General features: G+C 36.8%; 1 protein-coding gene across 4 annotated transcripts in view; it reads right to left on the bottom strand.

Annotated features, from left to right (window-relative positions):
• The window catches only part of VCAN (versican), a 130,361-nt gene that overhangs the window by 84,517 nt on the left and 24,814 nt on the right, over positions 1-21,030 (bottom strand). For all 4 annotated transcript variants that reach the window (XM_066381789.1, XM_066381786.1, XM_066381785.1 and 1 more), the window contains exons 4-5: positions 20,438-20,612; positions 20,229-20,356 (exon numbers count right to left, since the gene is read on the bottom strand). In XM_066381789.1, the coding sequence (XP_066237886.1) occupies positions 20,229-20,356; positions 20,438-20,612 (303 nt within the window). The remainder of the gene's footprint in view (positions 1-20,228; positions 20,357-20,437; positions 20,613-21,030) is intronic.

The following is a 21,030-nucleotide window of genomic DNA, read 5'->3' as shown; positions in this document are numbered from 1 at the left end:
AGTGATGTTACCTGCCTTACTGTCTGAAGGCACAGGGCTGCTGGGATTGTTCCGCAGGTCATGGTCTGCACATGGCCAGGACTGAGCGTGAATGAAGGCTATCACCTCCCATTCCACCAGCCAAATGCACCAAAGTCCCCCTGGGGGAAGGCGTACCTTTCTTTCTACTTGCTCTGCCCAGGGTAAATATCTCCTGCAATCTGTCTGCCCAGAGAGGCACCTTTCTCCAGTTCTAACAAAGACACCAAGCATGCTAGCTAGCAGGGGCTCTGATTATATTTAAGACTTTTGTATTTGTTTACCGATTAACAAAGAAAGCCTGAATATTTACTTTGTTTGTCACCAGACCCAATTAACAAAGAATATGTTCATTATCATTTAACGTGTCATAATAAAATACTCTGGAAATGCCAGTTTATTCAATTGAAATTTTCCTTGGGTAAATAGCAAAACAATTGGCTGAAATTAATTCAATGCAAATTAAATGAGGCTTTCCACTTCTGAACACAAGTGGTTTTTTAAAAGACAGCAGCAGAATTAGAGAATATCTAAGCAAATACAACAGGCAGCAGGAGGAATATAAAAGGAAATGGAGAGGAAGCTACTGTATTGATGGCCAATTCTTGTGCCAGCTGTGGGTCCCATTTCCATCTCACTAAGGCCACTTTCTGGTTCCGTGAGATATTAGACATCGGGGCTCCAGCGCTCTCCCGATTCCCATCGTCACCTGACAAAAACTTTGATGTAACAAGCAATTGTGTAAAATGAATAGAGCCATTTTACTCTCTGAGTGTGCTAGCTTTATAAAACAAAAAAGAATCAGTCATGGGAAAAATAGCCAAATCACACATGTCAGTTTTTCTCAGTATAAATCTACAATCGCTACTGAAGAAACTCAGACAAAACCCAGTAAGAGCTATTTGAAGAAGAGAAAGAAAAATGACTTTTACCTGACTGAAAACAGTAAGGTGGGTGTGAATGGGTTTGTCTTAATAATCTGGGCTGGCAAAGGGTAGTATCTCAACTCTAAAAATACACTATAAAATGTAAGTCCCCTCGCCCCTTCCTTTAATGTCTCCCTGTCTAATAAGTTTTAAAAGCATAGGGTCACAATACCAGTTACAGAGTATGTATTCTATAATATTTGTTGAATAAATGCCATTTCAAGTTCTTGTTAAGAAACAAGGTGCTCTTTTTCTTCCCTCGTCCCCAAGCAGTACATTAAATAAGCTAATTCTGCAGCAGGGCTTTGGGGAGCTGCTGTCTGGGACAGGTGATTGATCTTACCAATGGGTTTGGCTCAAGCCACAGGGGGAGAGAGGCAGACGGAGACTGGTCTGTGCTGCCCTGAGCAGTCCCGTTCACTTCGTATTACACTTACATTAAGCCTGAAAGGAATGCAAGTGTGAAAGAGGGCAGCATGCCAATCCGTGTCCCTCCAAGGTAGAACACTTGGGTTTGTTATTACAGCTGGCATATCATTTTTGTGGCCTTCGTTTCCAGCACTGCGAGGTGCTTCTACATTGAGGTAAAACCACTGTTCCTCTTAAGTAACAGGAATGGTCAGCCAACCAGAGCAGGGCAAAGAAATATAACTAATTGAGTAGAACTGCTTCTCTAAACAGCTAGATTAGTCAATCTGTTGGGGGAAATCAACTTCTTCCAATGCGGCCAGACCAAAGGGCTAATGAAGAAAAGTGACGGCATGATTTCATGGCTAAATGGCTTCCCTGTCTTCAACAGCATACGTGTTTGTGGGAGGAAGGAAAATGGTTTCAGTAGGTGCTGGCAGGTTAAAAAGAGAGTTCCCTTAGTATTAAATCATAAAAATCTACTTCTATAACTTTTTTATAGAAACTCTTGTTAAATCTGACTTTCTTTCAAAATTTCAATTATTTAACTCATTTTGGAGAGATAGAATTTCCATTTATCTTCAGGAATTTTTCAAAGATATCAAAATTAAAAATATATATATATTAAAAGATACATCACCATGACTTTATATAACTCAGATAAAAAAGATTTAACTGACATTGAGTTTAATGTGAAAATTGAAAGACTTCATCTATAGAGATACAGATGTCATAATTGGCCATCATTGTTGTTTTATTTCAAAATAATGAGAAAAAGAAAGAAAAATATTTCCTTTAACTCAATTCTAAAAAAACAAATACATAAGACTCCTACAGCATAGTCATTTAACATGAATATTACCTTGCTCATTTCAAAAAAATTTAATGATAAAGTGAAGCATCCGCATTATAGAATTATCTTACTATAACTTGATAATTCTTTGATTAACACTGAATCTATATTCAGAGTGATAAGTTACAGAATCAAACTTTGCCCTTCCTATGTATCAAATTCAAACTGCAAAGGCCAAGACATCTTACACTTTTCTAAAATATATCAGAATATCTTGGCATCAGTTTCATACTAAAACCATACCATATGCTCAAAAAAAGGTAAATCAACAGGTAGTTCAGAGACAGCAGTAACTACACTAATTCATATTACTAAGAATTCTAGATCTAAGACATCTATAACTTCCTATCAAGTATTTTTTTTATTCATTTGATGTCTGGTTTTAATTAGATAATCTTTTGACATTATATGATTTTTATCTAACAATACAAATATAGACAAACTGTTGTTTAAATCAGAATTACGCTATTAAAAACTTATTGTTAAAGATGGGGGTCAGGAAGATTGTTAACTTATGGTTCAAATTCCAAGAAGATAATTTCCAGAATTATTTCCCACAGAAAACTGGTGAGCCTTGAGATGTGACTAGGTATTCCTAAGAGAAAGGTTCAATGGACAACTGCATTTAGAAAGCAAATACAAGTCATTTGACAAGTTTTACTTCTGCAAGGCTTCTCAGAGCATTTAGTGTTATATTTATTGGGCCATTGACCTGTGAACTCTTCTTTTTAATAGTACACGGATCTGTTTCATGGAATAGTTTAGAAAGCATTGCTTTAGAAACTGGTGTTTCAATGAAGAAGAACCTCAATTGGTCCATAACAGCTATAACTTAGTATTAAATTTCTGGTTGCCTATTTGTCAACCTGCTTAATATAGAAGCAGAGTAAGTGGATCAGGTAACCACACAGAATCAAAGCAGAAGCCGAAAACCTAAAGAGAGTACAAGGCAAAGGGTATGTTAAGTCCATTTCTTCCCAGAGTTGCTGCAAAGACTGCCAGTGAGCAAAGGGGGCGGGGCAGAGCGGGAAGCCCTGATGAAGCATCTAAGACACTTTTTAAGCCAAACACAGAAGGAGCTCATTTCTTAAAAACATCTTTTAGAAAAAAGTAAAACAAGATACAGCTAATAAAAGCATCAGGCTTTCTCCCCTATAATAAATCTTAGGCACATTTTTCTATACTATATCCCACAGAGTAATGCAGGTTGTGGGCTAATACTGACTGACCACTTTTACACTGAGAAAGCAGTCAAGATATTAAGATTTTTAAAATGTTTATTGATCTACTTTCAGCTTTTAAGTCTATAGTTAAGAATTATTTACACATCAAATTATAGATTCTAAACTATATTGTTATGGAATGAATTTCAATAGATACTGAGTCTGGACTAGTAACAAAACTCTGGTCTTGGTCCAAAAATGAATGATTACAAGAGGATGCACCAAGCAATAAAACCTAAATCCAGAGGCATAGTTCAATCAAGAACCAAAGACCAACAGAAAGAAACAGCAAATATGGTGACCCAAGCAACTCAGTGTACTGGCTTAGTTTCTCTCCAACAAGACTTCATTGGTCAGGTTGAGTAAGTTCCTACCCTGAGGCGATCTTAAAGGCATCTTTTTGCCTCTGATGTAGGCAGTAAAAGTTCCTTCTGAGTTTTTATCACAGTATCACCCATAGATTGAGAAGGGGAAAACAAAACATTCTGTGAGAGAAAATCTTACTTTATTAACATAGGACAAGGCTGTGTTGTAAATGTACACCTGAGTACTATAATAAACAATTTCATGTATTTTGGGTTCACTGGATAATTGCCTTCCTGGAAAGCAAGCATCAGTTTTATAAATTGACAAGGAGCCCGCTACTAAGTTCCAGAAGTGGCCTCATCAAAGCTGCTACTTCTACTGGGTGCTTAGTATCCAATTTGTAACCAGAGTACAGAGTTGAAACATGTTTATAAATGTTATCTACCTAGGAGCAAATACTTTATTTTTCTCTAGATAAAGGCAGCAAATAAAATATCAGTAAAGAAACACACAAAATATCTTTCTTTTATATACACAGAACAATGCACCACTTAAGATAAAATGTCAAGGTAAGTTGTTAAAAGTAAGAATTCATCTTACTTCCGATTATTTTAACTTCCCAAAAATGTCCTAGAAGAAAGTAGAAGACATTGCTGGGGAGACTTTAATATTTGTTGACATTCCACAAACTAAATTCATCTTAATCATGGGAATTAACATAACCAGAGTTATTAAAAGAAAAGAAAGCACTTTAATTTGACAACTAACATGCATGGGAATTGGACCATACATGTTCTTTTTCCACACTTCTGATCACAAAATGTTAAAGCCGTGTCCTGGCTAACTTAAAAATGACACAGACTGAAAAAGCAAGCAATGATAAAAACAAATCAAAACATAAAAAATGGCCCTCGCTGTTCAAAAGTTTGAGTTTCTACCTAGGAATAAATCAGAAAAATAATTAACGAGCCAGGATCTAGAGTAAAGGTGGGCCAGATCTCTCTCCTACTGACAATTCCCTGTGATCACTGAGGTGCAAGGGGAAACTGGTGTCAGCCAATCACAGGTAATAACCAATTCTTTCCTAGACTGTAGCAGATAGCCTGGGATCTCACTGTACTTTGCTAGCTGGGTACTTTTGCCACGCAGTGTGATAAATGTTTATGCTTTTTCTGTTTATCTGTGCTCACAACCCTTCTATCCTGAACTCTCTGGTCTAACATTCAACTCTTATAACTAATCATGATGCCCTTTGCCAATATGAGAACAGAACTTCCTGATTTTTTTTTTCAGTATAAGGAAGTTCAAGATTTGTACATTTCCTTGCTATTTGGGTCAAAAGGGTATATAAATAATATATTTAATTTTATATTATTATATATTAATATATAATTATATTATTATATATTTTATAATTATTTATAAAATATTAATATAAATAATAAACATAGATATGGTGTAAACTGAAAGTAATCCCATGAAATGAGCTTCTAATCTCATACAATAAAACCATATACAGTTAATGTCAAGTACCATGGTGATAAAAACAATTCAACATACTTATTATTAGCTTTGAAGTTTTAAATTTTTAAATGTTTCAAAGGAGTTTTCTTTTTCTTTTCTCTCTCTCTCTCTCTCTCTCTCTCTTTCTCTCTCTGTCTCACTTTTGCTTGCATCTATGTACACAAGATCAAAGCAATGAAGACTAATGCTCATTATCCTCTGGATCATGAAACCCATCAGCTGTGCATGTTTGCTTGCCAGTTAACATACAATGCTATATAACCTGTTGAGGGCTAATATTTGTAAGTGATTCAGAAGCATGCCAATTCCCCCTACAATATGATCCTTTAACCTGCACGAAGATCACCAACCTTCTGGTATCAATGACAAGAAAACTTCTGGGTCTGCCAAAGTAACCTCACTCCATTTCTAGTGTTATGTTGGTGAAGTTTCTAATTCAAAGGGTAATGAGACTGGAAAACCAGATCAACACCTTTCCAACTTCTCCCTTGTCTTAGGCAGAAGTAGAAGCACAACACGGCTTAAAGCATAGACTTTTGGTTCTGAAATTTGTAACCTCAAATTAATTATTAGGGAATTGTCATTAGTCAGCTTTGATAGTCAGCCAACATTCTCTAAATCAGATAACATGCATGGGAAAAGGAATTTGCATATTTGTCAATGTGTCAATGCACAAGAGCTCATGTATGTCAATTTGAAATTAAAGACACAAGAAGCCCCACTAAAATTTAAACACATTTTTATGGTTTTCAGGATGTCAATCTCATTCTTTCCCATTGACAGAGCAGTAAATGTTAGAGTGAGAAATAAGTTCTTAAAAAAAGTTCTAGGTGTCCGAATCTTCAAAATATATGAGACTGATCATGTTATTTGCTCTAACAGGCACAGTACAGCTGCAGGTCAACACAGGAGGATCAGCCCAGTTTTGAGGGGGTTTGTGCATATTTTTTTAAGTTTCACAGTTGAGAGGTAATGGCCCATGTATTTCAAAGAAGCTCTTTGAATTCAGAATTCCAGGAGACCCTGACATCAAAGCCTTAAAGCAAATGACTGTCACATGCTTTAAAAGTTTATGTCAAAACAATTCTACCTTCTTTTAAATTAAAGTTATAAAATTAAAAAATAAAACTATTATAGACAATCCTAAAGATTCCATTTAAAAAACTATTAGAACTAATAAGTTCAGCAGGATTGCAGGATACAAGATACAATATCAATATGTAAAAATCAATTGTATCACTTGCAACAAAGAAAAAAATAAAGAAAAATTCATTGATATTTGCATCAAAAAGATAAAATACTTAAGACTAAATTTAACAAAAGTACTGCAAAACTTATACTCTGAAAGCTAAAATAACACCATTGAAAAAAAATTAAAGACCTAAAAAGAATTAAAAAAACATCTCATGGTTCATGGATCCAAAGAGTTAACATTGTTGAGAGGCAATACATCTCAAATAGATCTAGAAATTCAATGAAATCCCTATTAGAACCCAAGTGGCTTCTTTGTACAAATCAACAAAGTGATCCTAAAATTAATATGGAAACTCAGGGGACCCAGAATAGCTAAAAATATTTTGAAAAAGAAGAACACAGTTGGTGGTCTCACCTTTTCCAATTTCAAACTCCACTACAGACTGACAATGCTCAAGACAATGTGTTACTGACATAAGTACAGAACATATAGATAAGTATAATAAAATGAAGAGTCCAGAAATAAGCTGATATATCTATGATCAATTTATTTTCAACAAGACTATTACATAGAAAAAGAATAGCTTTTTCAACTAATGGTGCTGGGATAAGTGGATATCCACATGCAAAGGAACGAACTTGGACTCTTTTCTCAAACCATATATAAAAATTAACTCAAAATAGATCAAAATAAAAGTAAAAGTTAATGTTAATAATAGAAGAAAATACAGACGTAAGTCTTCAGGACTGAGGACTTGACAATGTTTTCTTAGACATGACACCAAAAGCACAAACAACCAAAGAAAAATTTGATAAACTGGATCTTGTCCAAATTAGAATCTTTTGTGTTTCAAAAGTTCCTATTAAGAAAGCTAAAATACAATTCATGTGAAGTTTGTATATTGGATTAAAGGTTTTGGTTTCTACACTATAAAGTGGGGCAGGGAGAGAGCTTATAGGACTGGAGTTGCGGGATGAGAGTGTAAAGTTGGAGGCCCAGGGAGAGACACTGTGGGGGATGGACACTGGAACCCCTGTGCTGAGTCATTCTCCAGTACTGCAGTCGCCATCTTTCTTGGATGGAGCAATCCCCTCTGAGTGGCACCAGCCTGGGGAGAAGAAACTGCTCTGCCCTTGGGAGTGTCTCCTACCCCAGGGATGGCTACGGGTCATTCTGAGAAGCCAGGAAGCAGGGGGCACGTCAGTGACTCAGTTTTCTGGTGTTGAGAACGGTGTTTCCCCCACACTCTCCTGAGTCTATGACTGGTGCTTCCACCTCAGAAGAGACTCAGCTGAAACTTTCCTGAGAGGGGAGAGATCACACCTCTGGGTCTCAATGGCCACACCCTGCAGACTCCTGGGGCCTCACCCTACAGTTCTGTGAAAGTCTGGACCGAACGACACCTGGGGCCAAAGGGCAGAGCCACACCCACCACTCTTCCTAATCCCTGAATTGCCGCAGGCTCTAGACCCTAGCAGAGGTTTTTTCAGCAGCTAAACCCAACAAGCAGTTAGCAGACAGAGGCTGCAGGAGGCAAGACTCAGGGAAGACCAAGCAGCTGCAAGAGGAGGAGGAGAAGCTGAAAAGTAGCAACAAATCTTACAGAGCTTGGGGCTTTTATGGAGCTGTGGTCATCTAGCAGGAGGAAGCTGATCCTTATATAAAGGTTGCCCCCTCACACACAGTACCCAGACTCAGAAAATGCAGACATAAACAGAAAAAAGTGCAGTAGCTGCAAACTGATAGCCCACAGCAGGTTATCAACAACTGATGCTAACTCAAGAAGAATTAGAGTGAACACTACCGGTAGAGGTTGGCAAAAAGCACCAATCCTAGACTCAACCACTCACACAACCAGCAAACCCAAAGGCGGAGTCTAGCAGGCACCAGACACAGTGAAAAATAAGTATTGCTAACAGGAAAGACATTGCACAGTATGTATACACATAATCAATGTTCACCCTTAGAACCAGCCAACCTGAAGGAATACCCATACCCATGAAAGGACCAACCGCATCTAATACTCACATACAACAAGAGGGAAAATAGTACCTTCAAGAAGCATTCATAGAACAAGAAAAACAAGTGGCCTGGAGGACAGTACCATGGAGCCCATCTTCTTCATAAAGACCACACAAAAATTTCAAAGTCAGACAGTGCTACCTAATACACAGACAAAATGGGCAGACAGAGAAATGCGACCCAAATGAATCAACAAGAGAAATACCAGAAAAAAGAACTGAATGAGATGGAAATAACCAAAATACCAGATGCAGAGTTTAAAACAATGATTGTTAGGGTGCTCAAGGATCTTAGAACAACAATGGATGGACAAAATGAGCCCCTAAATAAAGAGACAGCAAGCATCAAAAAGGACATTGAAATAATAAAAAAAAGAACCAGAAATGACAATACAATATCAAAAATAAAGACTGCACTAGAAAGAATTAAAAGCAGGTTGATGAAGCAGAGGATCAAATCAGCAATTTATAGGACCAGATAAATGAAAGCATGGAAGCAGAACAGCATAAGAAAAGAGACTCAAAAAGTCTGAGGACACTCTAAGAAAGCTCTGTGACAATATGAAGAGAAACAACATCTGCATCATAGGGGTCCTGAAAGCGAAAAGAACGAACAAGGAATAGAGAACCTGATTGAAGAAATCATAGCTGAAAAATTTTCTAACTTGATGAAGGAAAAAGTTGCACAAGTTCAAGAAGCACAGCAAACTCCATTAAGAGGAACCCAAGAAGGCAAGACACATCATAATTAAACTGTCAAAGTTAAGAGACAAATAAAGAATACTAAAGGCTACAAGAGTAAAGCAGTGAATTACATACAAAGGAGCCCCCATGAGGATGACACTCAACTTCTCAACAGAAACACTTGAGGCCAGAAAAGATTGGCAAGATATATTCAAAGTGATGCAAAGCAAGGTGAAAAGTATTGGTTGTAGAACAAAGACTTCTTTATCCATCAAGGCTATCATTTAAAATTGAAGTAGAAATAAAAAGCTTCCCAGACAAAAAAACCTAAAGGCATTTATTACAACCAGACCAGTACTGTAAGAAATGTTAAGGGGCCTGCTGTAAAAAAAGAAAAGTTAAAAAAAAATCAAGAAAATGAGGATTGCAGATTTAAATAATAAAATTGTAATAAACAAATACATATCAATAATAACCTTAAATGTAAATGGATTAAATGCTCCAATCAAATAACATAGGATAGCTGCATGAATAAGAAAACAGAACCCACATATATACTGTCTAAAGAGATCTACCTCAGAACAAAAGATACACATAGATTAAAAGTGAAAAGATGGAAAGAAGTATTTCATGTAAATCGAAATGAAAAGAAGGCTGGGGTAGCAATATTTATATCTGACAAAATAGACTTTAAAACCCTGGCTATATAGTAAGGAATAAAGAAGGTTGCTACATAATCCAGCAGGAGGATATAACCATTGTAAATATCTATGCGCCTAATATAGAAGCACCTAAATTTATAAAGCAGATTTTGATGCGTATAACGGGTGAGATCAACAGCAATAGTATAATAGTAGGGGATTTCAATACCCCACTAACATCAATGAATAGATCCTCCTGACAGAAAAACAACAAACAGCAGCCTTAAATAACACAATAGATCAACTGGGTTTAATAGCTATCCTCAGGACCTTTCACCCCAAAGCAGCAGAATATACATTCTTTTCAAGTGCTCATGATACATTCTCTAGGATAGACCACATGTTAGTACACAAAACGAGTCTCAATAAATTTAAGAAAATTAAAATCTTATCAAACATCTTTTCAGATCACAATGGCATGAAACTAGAAATTAAGTACAATAGAAAAACTAAAGAATATACAAACACTTGGAGGCTAAGTAGCATGTTATTAAATAATGAATGGATTAACAACAATATCAAGGAAGAAATAAAAAATTTCCTTGAAACAAATAAAAATGAACATATAACAACTCAAAATTTATAAGACAGAGCAAAAGCAATCCTGAGAGGGAAGTTCATAGCATTATAGGCATACCTTAAGAAGCAAGAAAAAGCTCAAATAAACAACTTAAATTTGCATCTAAAATAACTTGAAAAAGAACAACAAATAAAGCCCAGAGGAAGTAAAAGGAAGAAAATAATAAAGATCAGAGCAGAAATAAATGACATAGAAGATAAAAAAAAAACAATATAGAAGATTAATTAAACCAAGAGCTGGTTTTTTGAAAGGGTAAATGAGATTGATGAACCTTTAATCAGACTCATCAAGAGAAAAAGAGAGAGGACTCAGATATATAAAATTAGAAATGAAAGTGAGAAGTATCAACTGACATCACAGAAATACAAAGAATTATAAGAAAATACTATGAAGATCTGTATGCCAAAAAAATGGACAAACTAGGCAAAATGGATAAATTCCTAGGAAAATATAACCTTCCAAAACTCAATCTGAAAGAATCAGAAAACCTAAACAGACCAATTACAACAAATGAAATTGAAACAGTTATCAAAAAACTCCCAGCAAACAAATGCCCTGGACCAGATGGCTCCATAGGCAAATTTTACCAAATATTCAAAGAAGAACTAACACCTATCCTTTCAAGTTATTTCAAAAAATTCAAGAGGAGGGAAGACTTCCAAGCTCCTTTTATGAGGCAAGCATAATCCTCATTCGAAACAGGTAAAGACACTACAAATAAAGAAAACTATGGGCCAGTATCTCTGATGAACTTAGATGCTAAAATTCTCAACAAAATATACGTATTAGCAAACTGGATCCAGCAATACATCATGAACAAGTGGGATTTATTATGGGGAGGCAAGGATGCTACAATATTCACAAATCAATCAATGTGATTTATCACATAAAAAAGAGAAAGGATAAAAATCATATGATAATATCAATAGATGCAGAAAAAGCATTTGATAAAATCCAGCACCCACTTATGATCAAAACTTTCAGCAAAGTGGGAATACAGGGAACATACCTCAACATGATAAAGGCCATCTATGACAAATTCATGGCCAACATCATACTCAATGGGCAAAAATGGAAAGCAATCCCCTTAAAATCAGGAACAAGGCAGGGGTGCCCCCCTTTTACCACTCTTATTCAACATAGTTCTGGAAGTCCTAGCCACAGCAATCAGACAAGAAGAATAAATAAAAGGCATCCAAATTAAAAAAGAAGAAGTAAAACTATCATTATTTGCTGATGACATGATATAGAAAACCCTAAAGTCTCAGTCAAAAAACTACTAGACCTGATAAATGATTTCAATAAGGTGGCAGGATATAAAATTGGTATTCAGAATTCAGTGGCATTTTTATACACCAACAATAAATGTCTGAAAAAGAAATTAAAGAAACAATCCCCATCACTATCGCAACTAAATAAATATAGCACGTTGGAGTAAATTTACCCAAGGAGGTAAAGGACTTGTACATGGAAAATTATAAAACATTGATAAAAGAAATCAAGGAAGATACAAACAAGTGAAACAGATACTGTGTTCATGGATAGGAAGACTAGATATCATTAAAATGTCTATATTACCCAAAGCATTTCTATAAATTCAATGCAATTCCTATTAAAATACCAATGGTATACTTTAAAAATATAGAACAAATATTCAAAAATTTATATGGAACCAAAAAAGAACATGAATAGCCTCAGCAATCTTGATAAAAAAGAATAAAGTGGAAGGTATCACACTTCCTGATATCAAGTTATACTACAAGGCCACTGTAATTAAAACAGCTTGGTACTGGCATAAGAACAGGTATACAGATCAATGGAACAGAACAGTGAACCCAGAAATTAACCCACACCTTTATGGTCAATTGATATTTGAAAAAGAAGGTAAGGGCATACAATGGGGTAAAGACAGTCTCTTTAATAAATGATGTTGGGGGCCCTGGCCGGTTGGCTCAGTGGTAGAGTGTCGGCCTGGTGTGCAGAAGTCCCAGGTTCGATTCCCGGCCAGGGCACACAGGAGAAGCGCCCATCTGCTTCTCCACCCCTTCCCTTCTCCTTCCTCTCTGTCTCTCTCTTCCCTCCCGCAGCCGAGGCTCCATTGGAGCAAAGATGGCCCGGGCACTGGGGATGGCTCCTTGGCCTCTGCCTCAGGCACTAGAGTGGCTCTGGTTGCAGCAGAGCGACGCCCCGGAGGGGCAGAGCATCGCCCCTGGTGGGTGTGCCGGGTGGATCCCGGTTGAGCGCATGCGGGAGTCTGTCTGACTGTCTCTCCCTGTTTCCAGCTTCAGAGGAATACAGAAAAAATAAAAATAAAAAAAAATAAATGATGTTGGGAAAATTGGACAGTTACATGCAAAAAAATGAAACTAGACCACCAATTTACACCATTCACAAAAATAAACTCAAAATCGATATAAGACTTAATTAAATGTATGTCGTGAAACCATAAACAACTTGGAAGAAAACAGGCAGTAAACTCTCCAATATCTCTCATAGCAATATATTTGCTGATTTAGCTCCATGGGCAAGTGAAATAAAGTACAGGATGAACAAATGAGACTGTATCAAACTAAAAAACTTTTGCACAGCAAAAGACACCATGAACAAAGTAAAAAGACAACCCACACAATGGGAGAACATATTCGCCAATACGTCTGATAAAGGGTTAATAACCAAAATATATAAAGAACTTCTAAAACTCAACACCAGGAAAGTAAACAATCCAATTAAAAAATGGGCAAAAGAAATGAAGAGACATTTCTCCAAAGAGGACATACAGATGACCAACAGGCATATGAAAAAATGTTCAACAACACTAATCATTAGAAAAATGCAAATTAAAACCACAATGAGATACCACCTGACACCAGTCAGACTGGCGCTCATTAACAAATCAACACAGAATAAGTGCTGGCGAGGGTGTGGAGAAAAGGGAACCCTCCTGCACTGCTGGTGGGAATGCAGACTGGCGCAGCCACTGTGGAGAACTGTGTAGGGTTTCCTCAAAAAATTAAAAATGGAACTGCCTTTTAACCCAGCTATCCTACTTTTAGTAATATATCTTAAGAATACCAAATCACTGATTCAAAAGAAGATATGCACCCCCATGTTTATTGCAGCATTGTTCATAATAGCCAAGATCTGGAAACAGTCCAAGTGTCCATCATTGGACAAGTGGATTAAAAATTTTTGGTACAAATACCCAATAGAATACTATGTGGCCATGAAAAAGAAGGAAATCTTACCTTTTGCGACAGCATGGATGGACCTGGAGACTATTATGTTAAGTGAAATAAGACAGGCAGAGAAAGACAAATATCCTATGACCTCACACATATGTGGAATCTAATGAACAAAGTGAACTGAGGAACAGAATAGAGGCAGAGGCGGGTCCAGGGACCAGAGGACAGCTGTTAGAGGGAAGAGGGATGAGGGGATGGGATCAGAGAAGGTGAAGGGATTAGTGAAATTATATATACATAACACATAGATACAGATAATGGGACAGCAAATCCTAGAGAAAAGCAGGGAGGGAGTTAGGGAGAAGAAGACAAATGGGGTATAAAAAGGGACACAGGAGTGAGGGATGAGGGAGTTATATTCATTGGGACACTTGAATCCATGTAAACACAATAAATTAAAAATTTTTAAAAAAAATAGTGAAAGAGATTATCTAGGGCTCAGATGGGGGACTAAAATGAATGAAAGAGCCCATAGTACATCACAGATACATCAAAGTTCAGGGAACCTTCTGAGAGAGCCAGAAAATTAGAATAGTAGGGTGGTAGTTATTCCAGGTGAATTAAAAGCCAAAAGCTAGGGTAGCATAGAAATACAGGTCACAGAAGAGTACATAAATCACCAAGGTGCTCAGGTCAAAGGGGCAAAGAGCTCCTAGAGCAGGAGTCGGGAACCTTTTTGGCTGAGAGAGCCATGAATGCCACATATTTTAAAATGTAATTCCATGAGAGCCATACAACGACTGTGTACATTATGCATTATCCAATAAAAATTTGGTGTTGTCCCAGAGGATAGCTATGATTGGCTCCAGCCACCCGCAACCATGAACAGAGCGGTAGAAAATGAATGAATTGTAATACATGAGAATGTTCTATATTTTTAACGTTATTATTATTTTTATTAAAGATCTGTCTGCAAGCCAGATGCAGCCATCAAAAGAGCCACATCTAGCTCACGAGCCATAGGTTCTGGATCCCTGTCCTAGAGCAATAACTTGCCAGATCTGGAGAGGAGACTGCAAGTGTTGACCCATTTGCAAATGAATAAAAATGTCAAGTGGGAAAGAAAACAGTCTGACCTCATCTACTACCCTCTGATTTATCTGCAGAGGAAATTAAGCTCCTTACTAAAGGAAACTATTTTCTTACAAGTACCTGCTATTATAAAGAAACCAAGTAACAATCTATTCATTTCATTAAAAAAGAATTAAAGTTTCCTTAATTGTTTAAGTGGTTTTTTTAGCTGAAATATTTACATTGGACTCCATTCTTTCCAATACTGTCTTCTCTACCTTACTTAGGAATTATTTTTTGCTATAAATACAACTTTATATACATATATCCTATTAAATGCCAGTTTTTCAGCACAGCACTTTCAGAAGTACTTAAACCCCCCACTGGCAAAGCGGACATGTTTATGTGCCCATGACGCTTTGTGGGGAGTCAGACACCAGATTAATTTCTGAACACTGTGATTCGACAAGATAATGTTCTAATCACCGAATAAATTGATTTTAAACAATTTAAGAAGGAAAGTATAGGAATTATTATTTTGCCACAGTATTATTTTTAATTATTCAATAATGTTCAAGCAATTTATCATATTCAAAATACCTTGACAAGAGAGTCACCCTTCTTCATAAAATGACTCATTTCCGGTTATTTTCTTTATCCTTCAAGGTACCATGACTCAGACTTTGACAGAGTATTGTAATTATAACATTTTAGATTAATTCTAGTTTTAAAGTTTTAAGAATGTTCCAAAGAAGAAATTTTATAGCTTGTCAGGATTCTTTCTACATTTAGTAATATTGTCAGGCCTGACCAGGCAGTGACGCAGTGGATAGAGCATCGGCCTAGGACGTGGAAAACCCAGGTTCAAAACCTTGAGGTCACCAGCTTGAGCTGAGGCTCATCTGGCTTGAATGCGGCTCACCAGCTTGAGCACACACAGGGTGGCTGGGTTGAGCATGGGATCATAGACATGACTCCATGGTCACTAGCTTGAGCCCAAAGGTCACTGACTTGAAGCCCAAGGTCGTTGGCTTGAGCCCAAGGTCACTGGTTTGAGCAAGGGGTTACTCGGTCTGCTGTTGCCCCTGGTCAAGGCACATATGAGAAAGCAATCAATGAACAACTAAGGTGCTGCAAGAAAGAATTGATCTCATCTCTATTCTTTCTTGTCTGTCTGTCTCCAGTCAAAGACAAGAGTGTTTGACTCTCTCTGTCTCTCTCTCAAAAAATAAAAAGAAATATTGTCAGAAAAAAATGTTTCTATAGAACGCAATTTCACAAAGTTGAATTTTAATTCATTTCTTCTTTTTATGAATTCAACATATTTTAAGGAAATAAAGAACCTTTTATATACTCATAAGCTATAATAATAGTTATTATTATTGAGCACTTTGTGTCATGCACTGTAATAAAAGCTTTACACATTAAACAATTTCATCTTCATACCATGATTGGAAGTAAGTAATCTTGTTGTCTCCATTTCACAGAAAAAGGTACTGAAGTTTAGAGAGGTGAAGGCTTGCTCAAGATCTCAGAACTAGTGACAGACATGGGACTTAGTGTGGTCCTTTCTATTCTTAATTATAAGAAATATAACTGCTTCCCAAGGGCTCTCCTTTCTCTCTCAGAATTGTCTTCACCACTCCTAAATAACCCCCATCCCTAACTCAGTTTTCTACTATGTAATCATCTCAACTCTAGTCTAAGCTCTCTCAACATTTTTCAAATCTACCTTACCAGGAAACAAAGATTAAACTTCTTAAAAAGAAACCCTGGCTGGTTAGCTCAGTTGGCTAGAGCATCGTTCTGAAATGAAAAGGTTGCAGGTTCAAACTCTGGTCAGGTTACGTACCGGAAACAACCAATGAATGTACAACTAAGTGAAACAGCAAGTGGATGTTCCTCTCTCTTCCTACCTCTTTATGTCTCTCTAAAATCAATCAATTAAACAAACAAAAAAACAAAAAAATTTTCTAAGAAGAAACCCTCTCAATGTTTTCCAGATCTAGCCTATCAGGAAACACATACTAAACTTCCTAAGAAAGGTTCAAATCTACCTTACCGGGAAAGACAGATTAAGCTTCCTAATAAGGATTATTTTATAAATCTTAATTTTCAGATTCTTACTTTATAATCTTAACTCTGATAATTGCTTAGTAATAGTGAGGTGCTACTGCATGATAGCTAAGAAGCCACCATATCATCTAGACCAGGGGTCTCAAACTCAACTCAGCATGTGGGCCGCAGAGCAAGATCACAGCCGTTCGGCGGGCCACACTAGGTCTACAAAAGGCAACTGTTACGCAACACTTTTCTCACTGCAGTTGAAAACAAAAAAAAATCAGTACAAGCACAATCGTACATGCAGTTTACTCAGTGTCACAAAACGACCAGAAACTGTAGTTCACATCACAGCTGCTGTTAACTAAGCTAATATCTAGCTAGGATGCTAGAGAAATGAAAAACACAAGTAGGCCCCTAGGCTTACTTAATTTTATCCAAAATATTTTGAACTTCGTGGATTAGTCTGCGGGCCGCATAAAATTGTTCGGCGGGCCGCATGCGGCCCACGGGCCGCGAGTTTGAGACCCCTGATCTAGACCATTCCTGAGAACACAGGCTAATGTTGGAATGCTTGGTGGTGAACATAGCTAATGTCATTGCTCTTTTACACTTATGAGGTTATTTTTTAAAATAGACAAATATTGTATTCATATGCATAACTGTATTATCATCATTACCTTAGAATAAGAACCAGATCCATTTTTCCTTTTGTAAAGAAATATATGTCAGGATGCATATCATGTTATAAAACAAGAAATAAGAAAAAAAAAACCCAGAAGATTGACATCTTGTTAACTAAATATCTTTGTAGATAAACAACTAAATTAAAACAAAATTAACTGTCATTTTGAACTAGGTTTCATTTTACATGTCACTAGATTTTTCATTAGACCATATGAAATAATCTGAATTGTACCTTGTTTATAAATGTGTACATGTCCCATCACATGAATTCTGAGTACATCAATGTCTCTAATTTTTACTACCTCAACACCTCTCTCACACATACTTGGCTGTCAACAATGCAATAAAATATAGGTGGCAATTCTTATACCCATGAACACAGCAGTTAATGTCCCTTATGAGGGTTTGGCTCCCTTCAAATAATATGTATAAATGTGGCACTAAAACACCAAATGTAATTTTATAAAGTCAATTTTCCACAATAATTTTTTCAATTCACAATTTAGCCAATGCTCTTTACCTCAAAGGGAGGACACACACTTCAGTAAAGGAAGGAGAGACATCTTACAAGAAGAACGTGTGATCTTCTTACATCATCAGTCACAAAAGTTACTCTTTACCCTCCCCACCCCATCACCCACCACCAATCCAATTTCAAGTTAAGAGTCCCAAGACAAGTGTCCCAAGATTTGCTAATTATTCCAAGGGACAGAAGACAAGGAGGAAAAAACTTCCAGCAAAATGTTATTGGAAACATACTCAATATATTCCAAAATTGTCAAGTTCCTTCTATGAAACAAATAAAAACCCTTGTTACTCAGCTGATACAAACTTCAGCCAATGCTTGAATTGGTATTTACAATGATTCTTTTATCTTTCTCTTCCAACTTTTAGGTGCTGAAACAAAAAGGTTCATATTCTGTTGGCTTGGTATAAATACCCAAAGTAAATTGATGCTATAATACACAAGTTTTCAGTCATCAAATATGTGGAACATTTGTCCCAAGTAACTGTACAAATTCAGCTGGGTTACATTGGGGCATAGATTAGTTTTATGAATAACAGTTGCCTTAGAAGTGGTGTTTATGGCGGCAAGAAAGGACTCCTGTACGACTAGTAAACCCTTCTGTTTGCGGTGCATATGCACACCCACAGAGCTACTCTTCCAACAGAGCCCAATTCTCCCCACACTAGTTGCAGTACTCTGAACAGACTGCAGGGGAGCCAGCTCTAAATAGGTTCAGAGTGGTTTGGGATGCCCTGTAATCCGGTCACAGACCCTTGAAACCATGTCAACACAATAAATGAAAATAAAAATTTTAAATTGGGAAAAAAAAAGTACCTCAAATGGTACTTGTAGAAGGCATGGAATTGCTAGGACATCTGCAGAAACAGAAAGTCCTCTGGTGTCGGAAAAAGTTAAGGAGTCTGCTGCCTTAGAAGGTAGGGTTCGGTAGCTTCATCAGGATAGGACTGAAGAACAGACACACAGAAGGGCCCTTGGCATTCCATCCCGTAGCACCGTGAGTACTCAAGCCTGTCTTTCCATCGGAGAGGCTGTTCTGTGATGATTATTCATAATGGGATCAGACTATAGATTTGTACTCGAAAACCACTGTTTCAATTATATTTCATAAAGCTCTTTTAGGCAATTAGAACTTATGTATACTTTTTCAAAAATATCTTTGGTTCAGTTTCAGTATTACTAGCATTCCAGAAATGTTTATAACTATCATTTTGATAGATATTATTATAAGTTAAAACAACAGTGATTAAATAAGTTCCTCAGTACTGAATTTGGATACAAATTTCCATCTTACTGAAATAGCAATAGCCAAATTTATTTCCTAGAACTAGATTCTCCTACCAACTATCTCCTATTAAATGAAATGAAACTTAAAATAAAAGAAGAAAAGCTATATATCATAAGTTGGACTTTACATGTGTTTTCCCCTTGGTCCTAGACAAAATTAAATGTATAACCCAATTCAATACTTCTATTTATATATTTAGGCTTCTAAGATATCTGTTGATACAATAAAGCTCCATTTTGAAAATCACAGAAACATATATTCAATGTGTTTTATAATAAAACTTCATTGCACCCCTTGGATAAAGTTACCACTATTAATAGTGGTAATCTTGTCTTTAAGAATCTCTAACTCATGCCAAGTGGGAAATGGTAGTCTAAAATCAGACTCTAGCATCTTTTAAAGAAGGCTTATGTCTTACTGGCCTTCACATCCCTAACAACTAAGGGTACCTACCACAAAGTAGGTGATCTTTTTTAATGTGTTGATTGGCTGAATGAATGAATGGTTGTTCTGAATATCAGTGTAACAAAATAAACAGGATAAGCAAAACATGGAAACCCCTCCCAGGCTCGCTTATGTTATTTGGTTGTGCTTCAGGATGCTTATCAGCACTTGGACCCACCATGGTTTGTCATCACAGGATTTTACCTAAAGTTCCATCAAGTATAGGTACCACCTTTAGACTTCCTACTCTTAATGCGCTAAAAGTATATTGGAAATAGTTCAATTGCAGCATGGCTGAAAGAAAACTTGCTATTAATTAAAGACCTTTCTAACCTGTATAACCATTTACACACTCCTTCTCTTTCCACTTAAATTTAAGCTTATTTCAATACAGAATCACACGGTCATTTAAAATAAATGTTGCTGTTTGGAATCCAAACAAGCATGAAGACTTGTTTTATTCCACATGCTCCTGGTCTTTCCTCAATTTTTTTAATTCAGATTAAATTAGAGATATGTAAACATCTTACCATCCAGATGGTCCACGTAGCAATACACATCATAAGTTTCATGAGGAGAACGAAATCCATAGGTCCTGACACCTTCCTTCCCCATCATGTCTCCATAACAGCCTTCTCGGGGAGTCCGGATGGGATATCTGGGGAAGTAAAGGACTATTAGCACTTTCTCCTCACTCCAAAATTAATGAGATAAAGCCTGTGGCCCCCAGACAACTCACCTAACGGTCTGATCAGAAAGCCAGCCTGCATCACACTGTTCAAATCCATCTTCATAGGCAGCATTGAGCTGCTCAGGGGTTGCTATGACGGCCCCAACTTCCAAACAAGCTTTCTGTGCAGTCTCAAAATTCAGCGTGTACCTGCTGGTTGCCGCCCTGTAGTGAAACACAACCCCTGCAAAGACAGCAGCAAACAATCACAGGCATGTTCAATTCTCCCACCAACATGTGCAAAGTTTCTCACTGGAGCAATGTATCAAATTAATTGCTAACATGGTAATAACATCATGGTAATTCTTTATTTTTACTTTATGTAACATTAAGCAAAATTATGATGCTATGAGGAGCCCCAGAAATGCCATTCACCTAGGTGTCCCATTCTGCTCCAATAGAAAGTTTACTACCCACAAATTTTCTGTTCACACATAAACAATCTAAGATTTAATCCACTAAATCCCAAGATGTAGATAGTTGTCCTAACACAAGTAGTATTCAGGCTATCAGGGGGACACTGGGCAACAAAATGGAATAGAGACGGCAAGAGGTACAAAGAATTAAGGAGGCCACAAGACCAACCTCTACTTCATAATTTT

This window comes from Saccopteryx leptura, chromosome 4 (assembly GCF_036850995.1).
Source record: "Saccopteryx leptura isolate mSacLep1 chromosome 4, mSacLep1_pri_phased_curated, whole genome shotgun sequence".
Lineage (NCBI taxonomy): Eukaryota > Metazoa > Chordata > Mammalia > Chiroptera > Emballonuridae > Saccopteryx > Saccopteryx leptura.
The sequence above is the reverse complement of the archived record's forward strand: the minus strand, read 5'-3'. Positions and strand labels throughout refer to the sequence as shown.